Source organism: Gymnoscopelus microlampas (assembly GCF_963454915.1).
Source record: "Gymnoscopelus microlampas genome assembly, chromosome: 5".
Classification (NCBI taxonomy): domain Eukaryota; kingdom Metazoa; phylum Chordata; class Actinopteri; order Myctophiformes; family Myctophidae; genus Gymnoscopelus; species Gymnoscopelus microlampas.
Window position 1 is genome coordinate 8,106,210 of NC_139942.1, and position 24,627 is coordinate 8,130,836.

Sequence of the window (24,627 nt, forward strand, 5' to 3'; positions counted from 1 at the left end):
AGTATATACAGTATATTTTACATTACATCTTGTTGCATTCGACGCGTTGTGAGCTTTGTGATCTGTTTTTACAGAGAAGTGGGCCCTTTATGGGCCCTGAGTAGTGTTGCCATATCTGCTTATTATAAGCGACTTTGGGCTTGTTTTTCTGTAAAGTTGCTCGTAAATATTAGTGAAATATTTCACTTATTCTTTTTGAAAATAGCAGATCTACAAGCTCACAATGCGTTGCAAATGCGACGCACTGTGAGCTTGTAGATAAAGCTCTATAAACCTATGTAGGTGTCGCTTCTTTTGGGCTTAATTGTTTTCACAGACCTGGCTGCTTATTTCTCTCACAAAATCTGGCAACAATGTCTCAGCTGGCTCGCGACCCTTGAACTCTATGCTCCCGACCGCTCGCGACGCGCGGGGAGAATGAATGCTGTCTCGAGTCAAGCTGCCTGCTCTCACTTCATAGAAAGTTAAATCAATTGCATTGCTTTAGATTCATAAAAAATAATTATAAACCGGCTTCAGAGAAGATAAAAGAAAGAAGAAGAAGCGGCGGACATTTTAGGTGAGTGTTGACACACAGAAATACTGTTTATGTAGGCTTTTTAGCCTGCTATTACTGACTGTATTTATAAGTGCGTAGGCTGCTGTGTTCTAAGTCAATCACAAGTCATGACCCAACATTGTTTAGTTATATAATGTGTCTTGATAAAGGGATTATGACAATAATTACAAGAAATTACAGTGGGAATATACAATATAATTTTTAATATAGGCCACTATCTGTACTGCTTGCCTGTGTGCTGCTCAAAACTAAATTCAAAATCTGGCCTGTGTGTGTGTGTGTGTGTGTGTGTGTGTGTGTGTGTGTGTGTGTGTGGCTTTCAGTGATGAAGCTACAGAGTGTTTTAATATCCTGTGAACTCTGAACATTAATGATTCGCTTGTCTGTCTGTCTGTGTGTGTGTGTGTGTGTGTGTGTGTGTGTGTGTGTGTGTGTGTGTGTGTGTGTGTGTGTGTGTGTGTGTGTGTGTGTGTTATTATTACACATTTCTTTGGCTGCAGTGGCCAAAACGAATGGTTTGCAGGCAGCCCTACTAAAACAGAAAAAGGAACCCAAGAAGAGAGAACAATTATGTGTTATGCCCCCCCCCTCCCCTCCCACAAAGAAAAGAAAACAGTTTGAAGGTAAAGTGATATTGTTTTGTGTAATATTAAAGTAATCATTGCTTCAAACTGTTCAGTAACAGGGGTCTCCCAGACTCTTCACCTCTTTAGTAAGCCGAAAATGCATTTCCAGGAATACCAAATTTAATCAGAACTCTGGATACAGGATAAATAAGTGCAATTGGAAGTGATGACACAAAGAAGTGGGCATGCAACATTGGAACAGGAACACTTAACATTGAAGCTAATGAATAGGTACTCTCTCCTGAAATTGGCAACCCATCTGAAACTGAATTGTCTACTTATTAAAGAGATTGAGAGACCCCTGCTTATTAAGACCGGGAACGCATCTGTGTCATTTTTTTTTATTTCTTTGGCCATTCAAAAACTTGGCCATTTCTTTGGCCATTCAAAAACAGCAGATCTACAAGCTCATAGCGCGGCACTCGGTGTCACGCTATGAGCTTGTAGATTGCTATTTTTGAAAATCTTTGAATATATATTTTTTAAAGCGAACATTTGTACCTCAAATGTTTTTCCTTTTATTTTCAAAAAACTTTTAGGATTTAGAGAACATTTTTAGAATCGGCCTCAGGTCTTAATGGGTTAAAGCTGCACTATGTAACTTTCCTCTTCTCCCCCGGATTTGAACCTGGTTTCCTGAGCAAGTGCTTTTACCATTGAGCTAATAGAGCGTGCCAACGACTCGTCACCATGGGGCGCGTGGCATAGTAGCTGCAGACATACTTGAGGGGGGCAATGTTAAGTCAACCTGTTTTATACCCCTCAAAGATGTCCGCCGCTACCAAATGACACTTGTTGACGCCCCCTTCAGGATTTTTGGCACGCTCTATAGAGCCTGCCTGCTTGCTCAGGTGATACATTGAACCTTGACCATCAGATCAAAATTCATGTCAGATCCTGTGTCTAGGTGAGACATGACCTTTGACACTAAATGTCTCAATAGAAGAGAAGGCGAGACGAAATGCAACCACCCCAATTGTATAAGTTATATAGTATTATTTGTATTAACATACTCTAAAATACAGATTGTATAAGTTATTGTATTAATATACTCTACGATACAGATTGCATAAAATTACATTTTATTCCACTTTAACTTTATAACAAAAAATATCTTGTTTTATCCAAAATATATCACTTGCACTACCTTTAGACTCTGACTCGTCTGAATATGGTGGAGATGCTGTTGTACCCCAAGCTATCCACGACGAAATGTCAAGTACAGTCGTACCCAGAAGAAGGCCAAAGAGTTGGAGCTGGACCTACAGCACCTTAAAACTAAGTAAGCAATGACTAATTTTAACGAAACAGTTGCATGAGTTTGCTCTTCTCAAGTATATATCTATATGTTGGTTAATTGTTCTCATGTTCTTTTTTACTTAGATCTTGACCACAAATGTTAAAAAAAACATTATATAGAAAGCATGTTATATGGAGTGGACAGATGCTAGGTTCATTATTAAACTGTTATCCTACTAACGCATACATCAATTCATTTGTTTTTTCTTTTTTTTCTCCGTACCCTGTTCATGCTTTAAGATGCAACAAATTAGAGATTGCAAAACAGAAACTGGAGGAAGGGCCCCAATATAGCTCTGCAGCAAAGCCTGACATCCCTGCTGCAGATAAGCAAACCAGTGACAGCATAGGTGTGTTTAGACAGTCATACTGTTCTACGGAAAATGGTGACAATGTGTACAATATAAGTACTGTGATACTGCCAAAAGGAGCTTAAATGTGATTCTCTACATTTTCAGTTGCAACTTCCTCCATTTCCTCTTCCCCCCGAGTCAGACGATTTGGCATCGACACCTGGGATGTTTGACACCAACGGTGACAAGGTATTGAAGAAACATACTGTGTAGGACAGTGGTTCATAAAAGTGGGGTCCCCAGGGGGTTCCACAGTGTCCCCAGCTAAGTAAGAAACAGTTAAGCACAAAAACACTATTTCAAAAATAGGCAACGGGTCATGATGCATCGTGAGCTTGTAGATCAGCTAGGTTTTGCTATTTCTGAACTATTTTTGAACAGTTTTGCCTATAGATACACACGGAGATAGACGGGAACGGAGATGTTTCCCTCTTTACATCTCCGTCTGAATACTAAAACATTCGCCCCAAAACACAGTCGCCCCGGGGCAAACCCGCCGGTATTCACCTGGTATTCCTAAACATAACCTCAGTAAAACTATGTCTAACCCTGAACTTATTTCAAACCGTAATACAGATGCAAGAATACAAGAACCGCTGGTCGGTGGAAATGGGGGCGAGCGTGTTTTGGGGCGAGTTTTCTGGTTACCACCCGTCTCCCTCCGTGTTGCCAAACATGTTTACATATGCACAGTGTTTAATCGCCTGGTAGAGACACTATTACAAGATATGATCAATTAAACTTACCATTATATCGAAACCCAACAGCCATTAAGTCATCAATAATGTTTATAGTGAATTTGAAGTACAATTTAGAGACTGTTTTGTGAACGGCACGTACCGACACCATTATCATTTGGCGACATGCATCATTTGCATGCAGGATTTACACACTGCTTTAGCTCCGTGTTCATTGCCAGATTAACAATTGTGTTTTCTGTAGGTTTTTAAACGAGGATAGGTTAGGGTTTGGCTTGTTTTGTGTGTAAATCGCTGCATGTTGCGTTTCCAAACTGTAATGGCGTCGATGTCTCCTGTACTAGGAATTCACTAAAACGTGGTCTATAAACATCATTGATGAATGAATGACTTTTGCTTTTTGATATTATGATAAGTTTAATTGATCATATCTATAGAAAATGTAATAGTGTCTCTTACCAGGCGATTAAATCAGATAACCTCGGGCCATTGTGTTGTGTTGGATCCTCTGTCCAGTCAGGACAACATTCCAATCGGACTCTTGTTTAATTTGCTAATGTAACGTTCCTTGTCCAGTGGCAACAAGGTTCTGTGCCTGTGATCTGGCAAGCCATGACGCCTGCTTTTTAAATTGGTATACTTTTACAGCATGTGAGTTTGAAAACCCCACATCCCTCTGTCTATACCAGCTGGGGGAAATTTGTGTTTTCCCCCGAGCGCGCCTCCGCCTCCGTAGGTACGGCCCACTGATGATGACACTACGCCGTGTGGATGTATGGCATGCACAAAATAGGGATGCCAGGCACAAAGGGTTATTTCACTACTGTTTTACCAGCTAGTATGTAATCCAATGACATTGTACTGTATAATAATTACTTTAACTCTCCCCACCTACAGTATAGACAGTTGTAGAATTCTGTACTAAATTTAATCCAACAATTAACATCTTCTCTATTGGAGGTCCATGGCACCAACTCTTTTCCAAATAGGGTCCACATTTGGGGGTCCTTGACATGAAAATGTCATTTCTTTACAGTAGACTGTTTGAAGTGTGCCTGCTTTTGTCCAAAATGAAAGTCTGGGAAATGTCATGTTAAAATGTGTTTTCATTTCTAAAACATGTCTTGTTTTCTTCTGTTTCAGGTCCACATTGGCTCTGGTGTGTGGCTCCAAAAGGAGACCTTCAGAAGATGGTGGCAGCAAACACCAAGGACTCCCTGTTCATGAATGAGCTTGCTGTTGCCATTTGGGGGACAAGAACCCTGAAGACCATGAGCCTTACAGACAAAGAATGCCCCCACTAGCCCCCCACAAGTTTCTAAAGATTTAAATCTAAATGTGTTAAGTTCATGTTTAATGTTCAAATATGGAGATATGTGGGCTTATTTATTAATAAATTCAAATGATAAAATCTTGTGTCCATCTTTTCCAGTAAATCTAATATATTTTAATGTGTAATGAAACATTTATTATCCAAAGAACCTTTTTTTTCTGAAGAACCATTATAAAACGGTTCTTTATTGAACCAATTGGATCCTCAAAGAACCACTTTAGAAAAGGTTCTTCAGAGAACCATTTTTTTTACATGGTTCTTTGAGGAACCAGAAACGGTTCCTCAAAGAACCATTTTTTGATGGTTCTTTAATGCACCTTTAATGGTTCCTTATTGAACCATTCGAATAAATGGTTCTTTAAAGAACCTTAGTGTAAAAGGTTCTTTCTGGAACCAAATATGGTTCTTCTATGGAATCACTCTGAAGAACCATTTTTGGTTCCAGATCGAACCGTTATTTTTCTGTGTGTAGAGAAGGCTATAGGAATAAGGTGAATAATATGACTAAGCCTCTGGTGTCTGTCATTTTGTTTTAAAATACAAAACGTCTATCCTTGTCTTGGGCTAGTATGGCCGACTTTAAGTAATCATCACTCAGTCATAATGATGACACTTGGGGAGCCAGATATTTGCTGTGGTGGTTCTCAGTGTCAAAGGTTTGAGAGCTATTTTTATGTATATTTTTTATGTAACAATGGGTGGTCAGAGCCAGGGCCTATGGCTACTTGGGGGTCCTTCTCATGAAAATATTTGTGAATCCCTGATTTACTTTGCACTGCCATGTTGTTGCTGGTAGATTGTTGACAGTCAGTTGTACATACATGCTCCAGCATACATATGGCAGCACAGCAGCAGCGAATGAGGTATCTATGTTTATATATCGATGGCACAGAGAGGATGAACAGGAGAGTCGGGGCCTTCCATGTGTACACTGTGCTCTGAGGCCCACAGTGACAGGAAACACACACACACACACACACACACACGCACACGCACACACACACACACACACACACACACACACACACACACACACACACACACACACACACACAATACCAGTGCACTGCTGGAAGGCTTTTAATAAAACCATCATTGAATGAAAATATTTAACCCCACTAGAGGGCAGCATTGTCAAGCAGGTTAGACATTGCACATTCATTATAAACTACTGGCATGAAGAGACCTGGGGCAGTGGCTCAGATAGAGCAGCCGCTTGAGAAATGGAAGGTTCCAATCCAGGTTGTCAGGGACTAAGGATGAAAAAGAACATGTTCACTAACTCCTATATATTTACACTGCATTTTTAACTGTACTGTACAGCCATGTACTTGTACTGTATTTGAATTCCCTGATCATTAATACAGTAGGCTACGGTACATATAGGCTACTGTCCCTCTCAAATAAACACATAAGTGATCAAATGAAATCCCCAGCTCCCCCTGAACCGCTGCTCCAGACGAGCAGGTTAAATCTGGATCCACAGGTCAGGATGAATGTCCTGTTAAAGGGATAGTTCACCCAAAAAAAGACCTTTTTCCTATTGTTTAGTCACCCTATGGAGAAAGCGGTTCCGGTAGGAGACACAAAGGAGACTCTTTGTGTCTCCTACCGGAACTGCTGCCGGTTATCAAATTATTAGGTTACGAATGTGTCTCTGTGTAGGTTAGGAAGTCTCCATAGAGTGTGTAATCGATAGAAAAAAAAGTCATTTTGGGGGTGAACTATCCCTTTAAGCATCGTTTGTTTGCTCTCGAAGACAGCTTCTGCAGTTACACTGCGGTGGAAAAAATCTACTATCCTCCTGGCTTTGTCGAGATTACAGGACATCTGGTTCACTCACAACCCTTTCTGTGTTGCCAGATTCACTGTGTGTGCAAAGCATCCATGTGATGACAATCCAGCCTCCTTTGAGGCATTGACTATATGTTTTTTAAACCCTCCAGAAAAACTCTTGATTATTCGGGCTAAAATCCTTGATTTCGCGATGAAATATGTGTTTTTTATTTGCAATTTTATGCGGTGAAAATGCGGGAAGTTGCGAAATATGTACACGGATATAGACACGGAAGTAAATATAGAGTGTCCGGGTTGATGGGGGAGGGTCTCCTCTATCCACCAGAGCAAAAACATTTTTACCGCGATCGGCCATTTTGTTGCTATCGCCCGTTGCATAAGGTAGATGTGATTTTCTACAAATGGTTGTATGGATGTGACGTTTTTTGGGATGACGTCACATGGGTCTGTCGTCCCTTTTTTTTCCGTCCCCCGTCTGAAGCACGCATAAGTGATGCACGGAAAAATAAATAAAAAGGATTTTGGCTTCACCCGGACATGCAATCGGTCGTGCGCATGCGCGGGAGTGAAAAAGATAATAATAACCCGAGAATCGCGATGAAGCTTTTGATCAATTTTGGTACATTTTCGATACGTATCGAGTATCCTGACAGCCTTACCGCCTTCCATCCCGGATGTGAGATCAGATCACAGTATGTCTGCCCAAAAAGGAGTTCCACACTGATGTCATCAATATAATATTAGTTTTGCCCAAATATGGAGTTTGGATTTGTATGGCTGTACCAATATAAGTGTCAGTGTGTGGAACATCACTGCATTGTTTTACAGAGACTTGAAGACTTTACTTTCATCCGCTTTGTTGTTGTCCAACATGTGGCATTGGAAACAAAGAGATCCTTCGATTCTGCTGTAGTAGTGGAACACAATCTGTACTAATTTGGAGGTATACTGTAACTTGAACGACAGGGACAAGATTGCAGTGCATGTCTTCAATACAGTGTCTTTGAGATGGATTCAGTTGCCTCCTGTGACAACTGTAAGAGGAGAACTTCCCCCTGAGGTTCCCTCCAACTGTATGTTCCACACAGCTGTGCTCATAGAAGATATAATCTACATCTGGGGGGTGTAGTGAATTTTCAGATAGAGGAAGGTAGCGACTTTATTAAAATCCGGGGCCACGTCTCCAACATGCTTTATGCATTTGATATCGACACCCACAGTTGGGTCAAGCCCGGGGTTTCTGGGACAGTTCCAGAGGGGAGGAGGGGCCACTCAGCCTGTGTCTTGGGGAAGGTCATGTATATCTATGGGGGATGGAACCGGTTGACTGGATACACTAATGACATCTACAAGTTGGACACCACCACAATGGTCTGATCTTTAATTAACACAGGCACTCCACCACCTGCTTCATCACTGCACTCTGCCACCATCATCGGGACAAAGATGTTTGTATTTGGGGGAACAGGGAACCAGAACGAAAACTACAACATTAGAGTGTTTGACACAGAGACCAACTGCTGGCTGAGCACGCCTTCTACACAGCTTCTCCCAGAAGGACGCTGGAGCCCTGCAGCCTTTGCTCACAATGGAGAGCTGTACATATTTGATGGATACAACAGTCATTTGGAGAAGATTTTCAATGATCTGTGGAAATTCAATCCAGAAACCTTCTCCTGGAAGAAGGTTGAGCGAGCCCAAGGGGAAACACCCGTTTCAGATGACTTTTATGTCCTGTTGCATGGTGGAGATCGTATCATCCTCTTTAGAGGATACAGACACAAACCCAGTTATCTGTTCATCTTAGACTTGAATCCTAGTCTGAAGACGTTATGCAAGCTAGCAGTTATTCAGTACAATCTGGAGCAGTCTGAACTCCCGCACGACATCAGGTGGGAACTGGCAGCCATGACAGTTACAGAATAAACTAGAAAATGTGCTCCTCGGAGCACAAGTCGCCGCCAGCAGAGCAGAATTGTGTTGGGAATGTTCTAATTCTTACTAAAAATAGAACATGTTACTGTGTCATAGTAATTATATTATTATTATAGCAATAACTAGTGAGATATGGAAGTGGTAAGCAACCACAATCAAATCAACCATTGAATAGCCATTGTTACTATGATCTGAGGCTGATTTTAGAAATTTCTAATTTGTACTGGAAAGTACTGTTCCTGATTGATCCTCTCTTACCTATTTATATAACATATTGTGATGTCACATGCAGCTTGACCAATGTTGGATGTTCTCAGACGGACACATAGAGACGGACGGCGGGGAAAAGATACTCTCCAAGATATGTTTTGTAGATGTTAAATTTAGAAAAATATCTTTGAAAGAAGATAGATTTTTCTCTTTCATTTCTGCCATAGAATTCGCGTTGTAGCCCAATAGGGCAAGTTTCCATCTCCAGGAACATCATAGATGGTCAGGTCCTTGCACTTACCATAATATGTTAATTTCTTGTACAAATGTTCTAAATTGGGTATAGATCTAGTTTCAGAGGTGATTTTATTCTTGTTTAGGTAAGGTTGTTGTGGTGGTGTCGTCATGGCTTCCCACAATTCACTGTTTTCTTGGATCCAGCGGTCCGTCCAGTCATTACAGATGTCAATATCATTGTATAGAGGATTGTGTTGCTTTAGCCAGCGTAGGGCGTCAAGCACCTTTTTTGGACGCACATACTCATGTATGTAGTGTCCTTTGTAGGCAAGTTTTCGTTTTAGTTTCAGGGGAACAACTTCAGCAGTCTCAGGAAGTCTTGGCAGTAATTTGATGATAGTGTGTACGTCAGATGGCACATTGACGGCATTACCGTGGATTTCCTTTTGTCTGCCTCTTGGCAAGCCAACGAGTTTCATGAAGGCAATACGTTGACTTACCAACCTTTCCTCTAACGGGTGCAAATCCTGCAGTTCTCGGGGTATGGCATCCAGTAATAAGTTGTTAGCCCAAGCCTGTGCAGGGAGTTTCTCCATTTTAATGTAGCGGTGACATGTGTGACAGATCCAAGTGTTGTTTTGCTTGATTGCATTTGGGTCTTTGTCCAGGAGACTTACAGTATCTATTGTTGCTGTGTACTTTGCAGGTTTTAACTTTACCACTGTTTCTCTGTAGAGCATTCGTTCACAGGAGAAACAGACATAATTGGGTCCACTTTCTGACATCTTCTTTAAGAATGCGGCACCAGCTTCATCAACTTGAGCGTCATGTACTTCTTTAAGTGATCTGTAGCATCTCTTCTTACTGGTGTAATCTGCTCGTTGATGTTGTCTTTCATTTATTGAATTCTGTACCTTCTTTTCCTTTCTATGTTCTTTACATACTCTTGTACTCTTTCTTCCAGAGAATGTAGCAATCTTTGCTGTGTCATGTTGTCAGCATTTGTGGCTCGTCTTTGTTTTTTGTCATTTGGGGATTCAAGATGTCTTTGTCTCTGTTTCTTAGCTTTGGCCTTCTGCTGTCGGCATTGCGCCATTGCTTCTTCATGAGGTTTCAGACGATAATTTCCTGCTTCTTCAGTTTGCGTAATGAGAGTTAGTTGCATTGTGTGATCTCAGCTGTAATCTCAGTTTGTACTGAAAAGTGCTGTTCCTGACTGTTCCTGAGCACCAGGAAGCCCGCCAGCAGCAGGATTTTTGGTAAGGAATTTATTCCAAGATTGGAACTTTTTCTGCTAATATCTCTGACTAAATGGGTAACCGCCTTCCATTCCGACATCTCGCCACTCTGACTAGTGGCTTCCGCGTGCGGTTAGGGTTAGGGTTAGGTATAGGGTTCGTTAACGTCAGAAAGGCGACACGTCGGAAAGGCGACATGTAACCACTAAATGTTAGCTTGGCTGATGGCACTGATGTCAATTCGGAACGCGCACCGCAGCGCTCCGAAGTGATTCACCTATTTATAGGTATGTATTTCGTCATGCGTCTCGCTAGCCAATCAAAGCACATCTTTTCAACATATTGTCACGTGTCACGTGAAGCATGACCAATGTTAGCTTGGCTGGGGGAGGGGACACATCGAAAATCCAATGAAAACATACTCTACAATGACTAGAAAATCTCCGCCAGGCTGGGTTGCCTATCCAGGCCTGTGTCAGTCGTGGGGTGCAGCCGTCAGGACACGAGGAAGCTACAGGGAAAACTAAAGGTTGTACGACAGATGGTGCAACTGTTCACGTTTGTGGCGCCCCCTATCGGCACAAGTGGTGAAAAAACTTGTGCCGTTCTATAGGGACCCCTCAACATGCAACTTCATATTCTGAAAAAAATAAACAATACAAACAAACAAATAAACAGTTCAATTGAGCATACAATTGCTTACTCAGGGAGTAACGTGTATGTAAAGAGTCTTGAGATAACTTGTGATTTGGTGCTTTAATAAAGTTGAATTGAATTGAATTATTAATTATACACATCAACTTATACACTGGTCTCACTTTTGGGTCCGGGGACCACCAAGGATCCAAATGGACCCTAACGGGTCTGTAACTCCGAGAGTACACAAGGAACCACATGGACCCGTCTACACTCTCAAAGTTAAAGAGGTGGTGCCATGGTTTTGCACTTTTTCTGTTTTTCATGTGTCTATGAGGTTGATATAACTTCATTAAGCCCCCTGGTGGTGTTTTATGGTGTTATATGTCTTCTCTGACTATTTTGAGTTTCTACCTGGAGGCTGAAACCTTGAGGGTCAAACGTGCCAATAGAAAAACAGCACTTTAGTGACATAGTAAAAATATACCCTCCCCCTCATTATCATTACACAACAGGTGTGGGCATAGATATAGAAACCTAGATACCTCATTGGCCTCTGCAGTTCGTTGGAGTGACCTGTTTCGTATGGTGGCCGCCATACGAGCTGTGATTGGCCAGTGCCCGTTCCCCCCGGAAATGGGGGGAACGGGCACTGGCCAATCACAGCGTGCCTTTTCTAGGACTTGTCAGAATCTAGTTGTCCCGCCCCCACCTGCCTCTCATTGGCCTACTGAACTCCCCCTTCTGTGACACACGCGGAAATTTCCAGCTGCCCCCCAGGAAGCGGAAGCGCGCCCGCCATACAGGCGCTTCAGAGCCAGAGGAGGCCTCTACCTTTTTATGTCTATGGGTGTGGGCATGAGGAGGAGGAGGGACTAGGACAGGTGGGTGGTGCTAGGTGGTGGAGGAGGTGCTATGGTGAGAACCAGGTATACTTAGGGCAGGTACACACTGCAGGACCTTAAAGTGGTCGGGAAGTCATCTGATCGTTAAGCATAACACACTGCAGGAGTTTATTTCTTGAAATCGGCTGTCATAATATCGTTGTGGTCTTCCCAACACGATTGATCGCCGGCAAGGGCTGACACACTGTAGGATAGTTCACTAGGATGCTATCTCCAGAGTCAGACCCAATACATACATTTGTGCTTATTCCAATTCATTTTAATCGACGTATCCCGTGATATGCCTCTCCCCCTTCTCTCGCTCTCTCTCTCTCTCTCTCTCCCTCCCTCTCTCTCTCTCTCTCTCTCTCTCTCTCTCGCTCGCTCGCACGTCAAGAGCGCAGAAGCGGCCAGTGACAGAATTGCCATGTGCGCTTATTATAAGCGACTTTGGGATTATTTTTCTGTAAAGTTGCTTGAAAGTGTAGTTGCTTTTTTGGCCTTGTTTCCTAATGTTGTTTGAACCAGTTGTTCTCAAACATTTTCATGGCAAGACCCCCAAATTAATAATAATAATTAATTGTCCACAGAGGCGCAGACCTCCCCCTTCTGAAAACATACACAAACACAACACATAGACCCCATTCAAGATCTGTGTGGATTTTGTAAATATCCCCCCCCCCCCCCCACAACATTTCTTCTTTAAAAATAGCCTATCTACAACGTGAGCTTGTAGATCGTCTATTTTCAAGTATCCAATGTATTTGTATATAGGCTTAAAGTGCTCATAGTCGCTTTTGTTGGGCTTGTTTTCACAAACCTGGTTGCTTATTTCTCTCGCAAAATCTGGCAACACTCACTCACAGACAGACAACGACACACACACACACACACACACACACACACACACACACACACACACACACACACACACACACACACACACACACACAGATCGTTCGCTCTCTGTGTCTGTCTTTCTCTCTCTCTGTGCAATAGTCTCAAATAAACAGCCCCGGCCCCCTTTGAGCAGGCTCGCTCACTCTCATTCTGTTTTATAATAATGTTTAACTTAATACAGGACTGGACGGTAACTATGCAGGGGATGTATTTGTTGTGGTCAGGTCCACAGACCTTCCATAGCCACGGTGGCTGTAATGTGCTCTCATTGGCTGTAGTGTACATCTCCTCGCAAGTTGGTCGCAGATCCTTTCATATTGTATGATATTGTCTTCTGTCCTGTCTGGGACGCATCTGAATATCTAACAGATTAGATATCTGAAAACGGTCGGAAAGCCGTCGCAGAGCGGAGAATCGCGGCCACATCGGGTCGCAGAGCCTTTCACACACACAGAGCATTATCTCGCCGATCAAAGGCCGATCTGCGTCAGGTCGGGAGGTTTTGTCGGCGAGCGCCAAAAAATGTCGGCGACAGCAATATCGGACCTAATGTCCTGCAGTGTGTACCTGGCTTTAATGAACTGGAGGCGTGTCCACATAAAAACATAATCCTCCTAGTATAACCATAATACCTGATGATTATGTTTTTTTTTGGGGGGGGGGGGGGTCATTGAAAATCACGGCACCCTGTCTTTAAATTGACACAGGACATTACAGTGATTGTGGTCCAAGAGATTCAAAAAATACATTATATATCAGATGGGGGCCATTGAACATGTTTTTTTGAACATTCTTTAATTGCCACTTTGAGGGATTCGAATCAGGCCATAACTTGAAACAGATTTTTTAAATATATATAATAAAAACATCTCAAAATGTTGAAAACATGCTTTGCAGGGTTGAAGAAAGTGGAGAGGAGGAGAGGAGAGAGGAGGAGTACCCCTGCCTCAGACACAGGGCGTGTGTTTTACCTCCTTCCCAGAGATTGAACAGGACCACCTGCTCGGGGAGATGAGATAAATAGAACACATTGTGTTGACAGGGCAGGGGCTAGTTTTGTCTGCAAGCACATGCAACGGATATAAAATGTACACAGGGACACCTCCCTTGTTCATTTGCGGTGTTATTTGGGAGTGTAACCAAATGGACCCGACGGTTCCATTTTGTACTGTACCTGTACCTTGGGGCTAGGAGTTTGTTTACAGGCATACAGACATGTAACCTCTCAGGTTTACAAAGAGCAGATTTATATTTTCAGGTCCAAACACACTTTTATTTCTAAGCTGATATACAGTACAGTGCACTGCTGGAAGCCTTTTCCAAAAATCACCACTCGAGGGCAGCATTATCATTTAGACACATTGCATCAGTCCCTTCAATTAAAGTAACATTAATGCTACACACAGATAAACACATCAAATCAAACATTACTCATAGGCAGTCTAATCTCCCAAATAGAAACTGGGACTATAGATTAATTGGCTGTTAAATATGCCCACAACAAATTAGATCTCATGTTTAACTACTACAGTAGAGCTCTTCATAGGTCCCCCGATTCCGAAAATACCCGACCCGAGACCTGTACGTGTCCGGTTCTGTATCATACCATAATGACTCGGACCGGTGGGTTCCATGTTCTATTATCTTGGACCTCGGTTCTGCTTAATGATGTATAATACCAGAGTGGATCCGAGAAGACCCGTGCTCAGCACTGATCGGTAGAGAAAAGCATGCAAGTGCTACTATGATTACACTGACCTGGGATCAGAATACCGCAGCACAATATATATGGGAGAACGAAGTTCAGCTGTGTGTGCTGTCAGTTCAGTGAGAGCGTAGAGCACACAGATCAAAACTATACCATGGAATCATAATGTGAACGTGGTGTGTGTGATCATGGATTCCCGTTTCATCGAGGTGAAAACATGATATTTAAATGTCATTGTCTCTTATTGTAAATGGTAAAAGGTGCATTTATATAGTAGCGCCTTTATCCAAGGCGCTTTACAATGATTGTGTTACCGAGGATGTTCCGGACTTTATTACATTATATGAATAACATGACATATTTCTTTTGCATACATATTCTTTCATTTTCAACCTCCTCCTCATTATCAGATATCTTAAAGAATTGATTAATTATGATCAAGAAGCTCCAATTCAATTCAACAGGCTTTATCTGCATGACATTTGACAAGTGTTGCCAAAGCACAATTACAAATATAGTGCAAGCAGCAATAAGCGGTTTCGAGGGATAAGGCAGGAAGAGAGAGAGCGAGAGAGTACATGTGTAGACAGTTTCGTGCCGATTGCTCAAAGATCCCAGGAGGAGATAGATTTTAACTGCTTTTGATATAATTTAAAATGCTGGGAGATTTCAAAATGTGAAAGTTGTTAAGCATGCAGGAGACGCATGTGTGTATCGAAGTTTCATGGCTGTAGGTTAAACAGGGCATGAGTTGTACCTGTTCAAAGTTGGCATATTTCAATTGAGTGCTACAGTGCCACCCTTTGGCCAATGGTTGTGAGCTTCGAGTCTTCGCCGTTTGGCATAGCCCTCTACCGTATTGCCAAGTTTCGTAAAAAGCGACCACGCGGTTGGGCCTTCGAGCCTGATAGGCCTCGAAACCTTAACGAGCCTGATAGGCCTCGAAACCTTAATTGTGACATAAACAACATAACAACATAACATTTTGGAAAGAACTCCCTAATATTTGTGTAGTTGTCTTGGCAGAGACTGTTTTGCACCCTGTCCGTCCGTCTGTGGACCGCTAAACTCCGGCACCGTTGGCCCGATCGACGTGAAACTGTGCACACACACTCCCTGGATGCCAGAGCAGAACCTCTGCCCCAAATGTTTCACATGGGCCTGTTATAGCGCCAACAGGAGGCCGATGTTTGCAAAACAATATTTTCGATTTTTAATTTCTCGCGCGCAACCTGGCAACGTTGATTCTCCGTGCTCACGGTAAAGGGAACAAAATGCAGTACATTTCTGGCTGCCGCTATCTCCCACAACAAAAAACTTAAGTGCCATTTAGTTCCACATAGTACCGCAATATTACCAGTCCTGTATCAGCCTGCAATATTTCTATTGAGAGCCAAAAACATTACAAAACAGAATGAGAGCGTGAGTGAGCGGGGGGGACAGTTTATTTTTGAGCAGTTGCAAAAAGGAGAGATAGAGAATTTGTGTTTATTAAGACAAGCTTTATTTTTAATATATATATTTTTTTAATTAAAAAAATTAAATACGAATATGAAAAAAGTAATCGAAAAAACACGGCCCCCTCGCGTATTAGGAGGGCAGGGTGAGTCACCAGAACCAAGGACGGGTGTTTTTGATGAATCTAATATGTTAAAAATGGAGTTTGAAGTTATAATGGGTTTGTATAGGAAGGGGGGGGTGCAGTACGTTAGTCCGACAGCGCATTCCTCCGACAGCGCAGTGCTCCGACATTAAACAGTAAACCCGAACCAAACCCGCACCCTAACCCTAACCGCACGCGGATGCCACATAGTCGGAGAAAAGGTCTGTCGGATTAACGCATGCCTCCCGGGGGAACGGTGTGAGGGCCGTGTAGCAACCTGAACCTCTAGTACAATTAAATAAACCTAAATCTATGTAAATACACAAGATCCACAACAGTCACAATTTGTAGATCTATTTTAAAAATGTTGTAATTTAATTCTGTGCCCATAACAGGGACGCCAGGGTTAATGCAGTTAAGACATTACCTTTAGTAAAAAGTTGTTTTTGTGAGTGGGTTGGGGGAGTGGGGGTTGCAGGAAGCAGTCCTTGTGCCTCCTTTTACTGTAGAAGACATTTATTGCTTTTCTTTTTTCCCTGTTGTTGAGGTTTTAGTGCCAGTCTGGTGGCCATCTCCACAACTTCCCTCACACGATCCTTTGTTTTTGCAGAGCACTCCATGTATCCAAAGGCACCGATCCTGTTCCACGTCCCTCCTCCAGTGCCACTGGTTCTTGCTTCATTTTGGCCAGCTCCCTGCGGGTGTGCTCGTCATTGCGCAGGTCCTTTTTATTTCCCACCAAGATAATGGGAACGTTAGGGCAGAAGTGTTTGACCTCTGGGAACCACCTTTCTGGGATGTTCTCAAGACTATCCGGACGATCGATGGAGAAGCACATAAGAACAACATCAGTATCTGGGTAACTAAGAGGACGCAGTCTGTCATAGTCCGCGATACCGGATGTGTCCCAAAGGCTTAGCTCGACCTGTTTTTCATCCACTTCAATGTCCATGAGATAGTTCTGAAACGATGTAGGTACATGATTCTCTGGGAACTGGTCCTTACTGAACACAATGAGTAGACACGTCTTCCCACTATCTCTATCTCCCACTACGATCAGCTTCTTTCTAATTGCTGCCATAGCGTATGATCACCAGTGAAATGTTTTCTAATGCTTTTGTAGCAGGATGAGCGTTGTCTCCCACTCTGTCCACTGCCAGAGTGCATGAAGAGTAGGCTTTACAAATGTAACCATTTGGGCTACGAGTCCTCGGAATGTGACTAGTCTCCACAGAGCCAGGTGTTCAGGTCAACACAAGCAGTAAATACCTTTAACATAAATACCTTGCCTTGCCCTAAGGCCCTCATATCTCATGTCATGAACCTTCCCACAACTGCTTATGGAGAGAGGATAATGTTTTGCATTTGAGGTAATTTAAATGTTCACATCTCAGAATTATTCGACACTGTTCAGAAATCTGGTGGTCTTTTACCCTTGATAGTCCACGGTCATAGTGTGTGAACGCATGCCCCTGTGTAATTTATAAATAGTATTTTTGTTGCTTTACTGTATAGTTCTTAAGTCGTAGTAGCTTATTGACTGGTATTAGAATTCTAAAATGTTCTGTTTTTTATGTCCAATGTATTAGTATTTAAGTTCATAAAGTTAACATAAGTAAATGCATTTGAAATTAAATACAAATTTTACTTTTCAGGATTCCAATTCAAAAAGATCTACAAGCTTGTAGATCTGCTATTTTTGCTACTTTTGTGTGACATAGAATGTCCCGACAGTAGGCCTATATGCAATGTGGCCCTCTGAATTGAGTGTGGAAATATAGTGGCCCTCTCCATCATCAAAGTTGCATCACCCCTGCTCTACGTCATACTCTACAATGAATGATGTAATGATGTAATGATACAACAGGGGTCGACATTACTGTAAGGCTTATCCCACTTGTCCTGACAAGTAATGTCACGTGCAAGGCAGGAGTGTTGGACCCAAATGCAGAACAGAACAGGCAGGAGAAGAATAGGTCTAATACACAAGGATTTATTAACAGACTGTGGACAGAACACCATAACAACAACTATAATCGAACAAGGAAACACTGAATAGGACACAGGTGAACTACAAATGCAATTATATACAGGCAAGACAAGACAGGAAGCGGCAACAAGGCAAAACAGGAAACACTAGGACAACACTACAAAATAACAGTACAAGGAGAACAGGGAACAATACAACAGAAAGACACAAATGAGACAGATCCTGACAGTACCTCCTCCTCAAGGGATGGATTCCAGACATCCCATAACAAAAGTCATAAACCCAAACAGAGTGGGTGGAGGGGTCGGACGGAGGGAAAACTGGGGCAATGCACAAAACACTGGACTGGCAAGGCAAGGAACTAGACTGGGCAAGGCGGAAACACACTGGACTGGGCTTAGTCCAGGGCAACACAGAAACAGGCAGAAAAACGAGAAAACACTGACAGACAGAGACAGAGGAACGCACAAACATACAACCAGAAATCACACAGAAAGGCAGGAGGACAGACACGCAGACAAGCACACAGACAAACAGACAGGCACAAACTGAGACAAACCCAAAGACAAACATACTAGCTGACAGACAGACAGACAAGCGGACAAACAGGCGGTCTGACACAGCAGGTGGTTAAACAGGACAGAATCGAAATTAGAGGACTGGGGAGTAGACAGACGCACAAACAGATTAGCAGACAGACATGCAGACATACAAACTGGAAGACAGGCGGACAAACAGACAGGTAGAGTGGCCCAAGGACTGGTGCTGGGCGGCGGAGTGCTGGGCAGAGGGGTACCGGGCGGCGGCGTGCTGGGCAGAGGCGTGCCGAGCGGCGGTGTGCTGGGCAGAGGGGTGCTGGGCAGAGGGGTGCTGGGCAGCGGCATGCTGGGCAGAGGGGTGCTGGGCAGAGGCGTGCCGAGCGGCGGTGTGCTGGGCAGAGGGGTGCTGGGCAGAGGGGTGCTGGGCAGCGGCATGCTGGGCAGAGGGGTGCTGGCCAGGGTGGTGCGGTGCAGAGGGATGCTGGGCGGTGGCGGCATGTCGTCATCACTGGACGGGGACGACTCAGTATCGCTGGACGGGGGCGACTCGGTATCGCAGGACGGGGGCGACTCAGTATCGCTGGGTGGGGGCGACTCAGTATCGCTGGGTGGTGGGGTGCGTCGGTGGCGACGGGAGCGGCGGCGACCAGACCTCTTACGAGGCCTCGTCTGGGTACTAGTAGAAGTGGCAACACGACCCAAGGCAACGTTCCTGGTGCCAGCCCGACGAGGACCTCCCAGAGCCAAGCTGGTGCCGACGTAAGGATTCAGATCTGGACCCGGAGTGGGACAGGCAGGCTGCAGGCTCATGATCCCGATTCTGACAGGACGAGCAGGCTGGGAAGCAGGGGAGACAGAGCTGGCCTGGAGATAGGTCTTTAGTCTCTCCTGGACAATGTTCAGATGAGGGACAAAATGGCTGACCCAAGGTCTCTCCTTTAACCACAACTGCTGGGTCTTAACACACTCATGAAGCCCAGCCCGCTGACTGGAAGGAGCGGCGGCGAGGCAAGATACAGCATGGTCAAACTTCTCTACCTTTTCTCTGAAAAGTCTTTGTTCTGCTGGGTCCATCGTGGTTTGATTATACTGTCACGTGCAAGGCAGGAGTGTTGGACCCAAATGCAGAACAGAACAGGCAGGAGAAGAATAGGTCTAATACACAAGGATTTATTAACAGACTGTGGACAGAACACCATTACAACAACTATAATCGAACAAGGAAACACTGAACACAGGGAGGGTTAAATACACAAACACTAACAAGACATAGGTGAAACAACACTACAATCAACACATGAATGGCTGAAACTGAACAGGACACAGGTGAACTACAAATGCAATTATATACAGGCAAGACAAGACAGGAAGCGGCAACGGGAGGCATGCGTTAATCCGACAGACCTTTTCTCCGACTATGTGGCATCCGCGTGCGGTTAGGGTTAGGGTGCGGGTTTGGTTCGGGTTTACTGTTTAATGTCGGAGCACTGCGCTGTCGGAGGAATGCGCTGTCGGACTAACGTATTGCACCCGGAAGGGGGCGTGTCTGATAAAATGAATATTAAATATCTAAATAATGAATCAAGCAACTTAAAAACGGTCTGGGGGGCTCACAAAAGCCTGAGTAGAAGATACAATGACCCAAAGTTTTTTTGAAAGTGAAATATCCCTTTAAGTGATCAAGACGGATCCGTCCAATCCGCCTGATTTTTCACATTCCAGCCTGATTGCCGAATTCTGAACATTGCTGGCCCACACTAACCTACCTGACCTGGCGGAGACCTGTGCTCCGAGGAGCACTTTTTCTAGTTATAGACTGATTTAGTGTGTGACCTTGTGTTTTTATCCTGCATAGTGCAGGCTATTTGTATAGGTGTAAACTAGTGTATACTGTTGTTCATTATTGGTGGTGCTTCTTCTTGACAACCCAGAGGGATCAATAAAGGTCTATTTATATATACTTAGTTGTACGATGAAGTGACATCTTTCATGTTTATTGATTTCTCAATTTGACAAAAATATTTGTTGCCCCTAGAAAAAAAAGGCAGTAGAGTTATATCAAACATCTTTAAAGAAAAACAAAAGACAATGGTTGCAATAATTTCCAATATATATATTTCCAGAAAATATGAAATAAACAAAACCAAGACAAAAGGAGACAAAACTATATATTACATCCTAAATTAAAATAACTATTGGGAGGGCGGGCCGGTCGGCAGGAAGGCGGGCCGGTCGGCAGGAAGGCGGACCACGGCCACGTCACTCTGACTCAAACATAACCATCAACAAACCTCAAACCCAGATCTCTATATGTTGTCATAAAAGGGACACAGGTAGACAGACAGATACAGAGATCTCCATACATGGGCACTCAGACATAATGGGTCGGATTGGCGGTGCAAAGGTGTCTCTCTATCTCTAGGTCGTCCTCGTCGCTTCCAGTCATCCCAGTTCTCCATACATCTGGCCAGTTCGTTGGTACTTAGCGCTCCTGCATCATTCTCTTACGTCCACGTATGTTAGTGTGGGACGTCCTCGCGACCGATGCCCGTGCGTTGGTTCCCAGTAGCACCAATTTGCTTGCTGGCAGCTCAAGCCCCCGACACTTTGACATATGGGTCGGATTGCCGGTGCAACGGTGTGAGGGCCGTGTAGCAACCTGAACCTCTAGTACAATTAAATAAACCTAAACCTACGTAAATACACAAGATCCACAACAGTTACAATTTGTAGATCTATTTTAAAAATGTTGTAATTTAATTCTGTGCCCATAACAGGGACGCCAGGGTTAATGCGGTTAAGACATTACCTTTAGCAAAACGTTTTTTTTTTGTGAGTGGGTTGGGGGAGTTGGGGTTGCAGGAAGCAGTCCTCACGCCTCCATTTACAGTAGAAGACATTTGCAATCGCATTTCTTTTTTCCACATCGTCGAGGTCCTAGTGCCAGCCTGGTAGCCATTTCTAAAACTTCCCTCACACCATCCATTGTTTTTGCAGAGCACTCCATGTATCCAAAGGCACCGATCCTGTCTGCCATGTCACACCCCTCCTCCAGTGTCACTGGTTCTTGCTTCATTTTGGCCAGCTCCCTGCGGGTGTGCTCGTCATCGCGCAGGTCCTTATTATTTCCCACCAAGATAATGGGAACGTTAGGGCAGAAGTGTTTGACCTCTGGGAACCACCTTTCTGGGATGTCCTCAAGACTATCCGGACGATCGATGGAGAAGCACATAAGAACAACATCAGTATCTGGGTACTTAAGAGGACGCAGTCTCTCATAGTCCTCACCACCGGCTGTGTCCCAAAGGCTTAGCTCGACCTGTTTTTCATCCACTTCAATGTCCAGGGTATAGTTCTCAAACACTGTAGGTACATAAACCTCTGGAAACATGTCCTTACTGAACACAAAGAGTAGACACGTCTTCCCACTATCTCTATCTCCCACTGCGACCAGCTTCTTTCTAATTGCTGCCATAGCGTATGATCACCAGTGAAATGTTTTCTAATGCTTTTGTAGCAGGATGAGCGTTGTCTCCCACTCTGTCCACTGCCAGAGTGCATGAAGAGTAGACTTTACAAATGGGCTACGAGTCCTCGGAATGTGACTAGTCTCCACAGAGCCAGGTGTTCAGGTCAACACAAGCAGTAAATACCTTTAACATAAATACCTTGCCTTGCCCTAAGGCCCTCATATCTCATGTCATGAACCTTCCCACAACTGCTTATGGAGAGAGGATAATGTTTTGCATATTTGAGTTAATTTAAATGTTCACATCTCAGAATTATTCGACACTGTTCAGAAATCTGGTGGTCTTTTACCCTTGATAGTCCACGGTCATAGTGTGTGAACGCATGCCCCTGTGTAATTTATAAATAGTATTTTTGTTGCTTTACTGTATAGTTCTTAAGTCGTAGTAGCTTATTGACTGGTATTAGAATTCTAAAATGTTCTGTTTTTTATGTCCAATGTATTAGTATTTAAGTTCATAAAGTTAACATAAGTATAAGTAAATGCATTTGAAATTAAATACAAATTTTACTTATCAGGATTCCAATTCAAAAAGATCTACAAGCTTGTAGATCTGCTATTTTTGCTACTTTTGTGTGACATAGCATGTCCCGACAGTAGGCCTATATTATGCAATGTGGCCCTCTGAATTGAGTGTGGAAATATAGTGGCCCTCTCCATCATCAAAGTTGCATCACCCCTGCTCTACGTCATACTCTACAGAAAATATGAAATAAACAAAACCAAGACAAAAGGAGACAAAACTATATATTACATCCTAAATTAAAATAACTATTGGGAAGGCGGGCCGGTCGGCAGGAAGGCGGACCACGGCCACGTCACTCTGACTCAAACATAACCATCAACAAACCTCAAACCCAGATCTCTATATGTTGGCAAAAAAGGGACACAGGTAGACAGACAGATACAGAGATCTCCATACATGGGCACTCAGACATATGGGTCGGATTGGCGGTGCAAAGGTGTCTCTCTATCTCTAGGTCGTCCTCGTCGCTTCCAGTCATCCCAGTTCTCCATACATCTGGCCAGTTCGTTGGTACCTAGCGCTCCTGCATCATTCTCTTACGTCCACGTATGTTAGTGTGGGACGTCCTCGCGACCGATGCCCGTGCGTTGGTTCCCAGTAGCACCAATTTGCTGGCTGGCAGCTCAAGCCCCCGACACTTTGACATATGGGTCGGATTGCCGGTGCAACGGTGTGAGGGCCGTGTAGCAACCTGAACCTCTAGTACAATTAAATAAACCTAAATCTATGTAAATACACAAGATCCACAACAGTTACAATTTGTAGATCTATTTTAAAAATGTTGTAATTTAAACGCATGCCTCCCGCCCATAACAGGGACGCCAGGGTTAATGCAGTTAAGACATTACCTTTAGTAAAAAGTTGTTTTTGTGAGTGGGTTGGGGGAGTGGGGGTTGCAGGAAGCAGTCCTTGTGCCTCCATTTACTGTAGAAGACATTTATTGCTTTTCTTTTTTCCCTGTTGTTGAGGTTTTAGTGCCAGTCTGGTGGCCATCTCCACAACTTCCCTCACACGATCCTTTGTTTTTGCAGAGCACTCCATGTATCCAAAGGCACCGATCCTGTCTGCCATGTCACGTCCCTCCTCCAGTGCCACTGGTACTTGCTTCATTTTGGCCAGCTCCCTGCGGGTGTGCTCGTCATTGCGCAGGTCCTTTTTATTTCCCACCAAGATAATGGGAACGTTAGGGCAGAAGTGTTTGACCTCTGGGAACCGCCTTTCTGGGATGTTCTCAAGACTATCCGGACGATCGATGGAGAAGCACATAAGAACAACATCAGTATCTGGGTAACTAAGAGGACGCAGTCTGTCATAGTCCGCGATACCGGATGTGTCCCAAAGGCTTAGCTCGACCTGTTTTTCATCCACTTCAATGTCCATGAAATAGTTCTGAAACGATGTAGGTACATGATTCTCTGGGAACTGGTCCTTACTGAACACAATGAGTAGACACGTCTTCCCACTATCTCTATCTCCCACTACGATCAGCTTCTTTCTAATTGCTGCCATAGCGTATGATCACCAGTGAAATGTTTTCTAATGCTTTTGTAGCAGGATGAGCGTTGTCTCCCACTCCTTGTCCACTGCCAGAGTGCATGAAGAGTAGGCTTTACAAATGTAACCAAATGGGCTACGAGTCCTCGGAATGTGACTAGTCTCCACAGAGCCAGGTGTTCAGGTCAACACAAGCAGTAAATACCTTTAACATAAATACCTTGCCTTGCCCTAAGGCCCTCATATCTCATGTCATGAACCTTCCCACAACTGCTTATGGAGAGAGGATAATGTTTTGCATATTTGAGTTAATTTAAATGTTCACATCTCAGAATTATTCGACACTGTTCAGAAATCTGGTGGTCTTTTACCCTTGATAGTCCACGGTCATAGTGTGTGAACGCATGCCCCTGTGTAATTTATAAATAGTATTTTTGTTGCTTTACTGTATAGTTCTTAAGTCATAGTAGCTTATTGACTGGTATTAGAATTCTAAAATGTTCTGTTTTTTATGTCCAATGTATTAGTATTTA

At 43.5% G+C, this 24,627-nt stretch overlaps 2 protein-coding genes, 1 long non-coding RNA gene and 1 pseudogene across 4 annotated transcripts; 1 reads left to right on the top strand and 3 right to left on the bottom strand.

Moving 5' to 3' along the window:
* The first annotated feature begins 372 nt into the window (after nt 1–372).
* LOC311045879 lies at nt 373–4,696 on the top strand. The gene is made up of 6 exons (XR_014600819.1): nt 373–559; nt 1,060–1,182; nt 2,339–2,467; nt 2,725–2,834; nt 2,943–3,026; nt 4,679–4,696. It is a non-coding gene; the product is annotated as an uncharacterized lncRNA (long non-coding RNA).
* Nucleotides 4,697–16,516: 11,820 nt separating this feature from the next.
* LOC311045910 (rho-related GTP-binding protein RhoA-B-like) lies at nt 16,517–17,097 on the bottom strand (annotated as a pseudogene). Its single transcript has one exon. The product of its transcript is annotated as a rho-related GTP-binding protein RhoA-B-like (transcript).
* A 4,332-nt stretch (nt 17,098–21,429) lies between these two features.
* On the bottom strand, nt 21,430–22,020 carry LOC311045883 (transforming protein RhoA-like; the record flags this gene model as incomplete). Its single annotated transcript, XM_084057948.1, has 1 exon — nt 21,430–22,020. One exon carries the CDS (start codon nt 22,018–22,020, stop codon nt 21,430–21,432), a length of 591 nt encoding a protein of 196 aa, XP_083914074.1.
* Nucleotides 22,021–23,521: 1,501 nt separating this feature from the next.
* LOC311045911 (rho-related GTP-binding protein RhoA-B-like) lies at nt 23,522–24,109 on the bottom strand (the record flags this gene model as incomplete). The annotated part of the gene is made up of 1 exon (XM_084057984.1): nt 23,522–24,109. The coding sequence occupies one exon, from the start codon at nt 24,107–24,109 to the stop codon at nt 23,522–23,524; it is 588 nt and encodes a 195-aa protein (XP_083914110.1).
* Nucleotides 24,110–24,627: the final 518 nt, after the last annotated feature.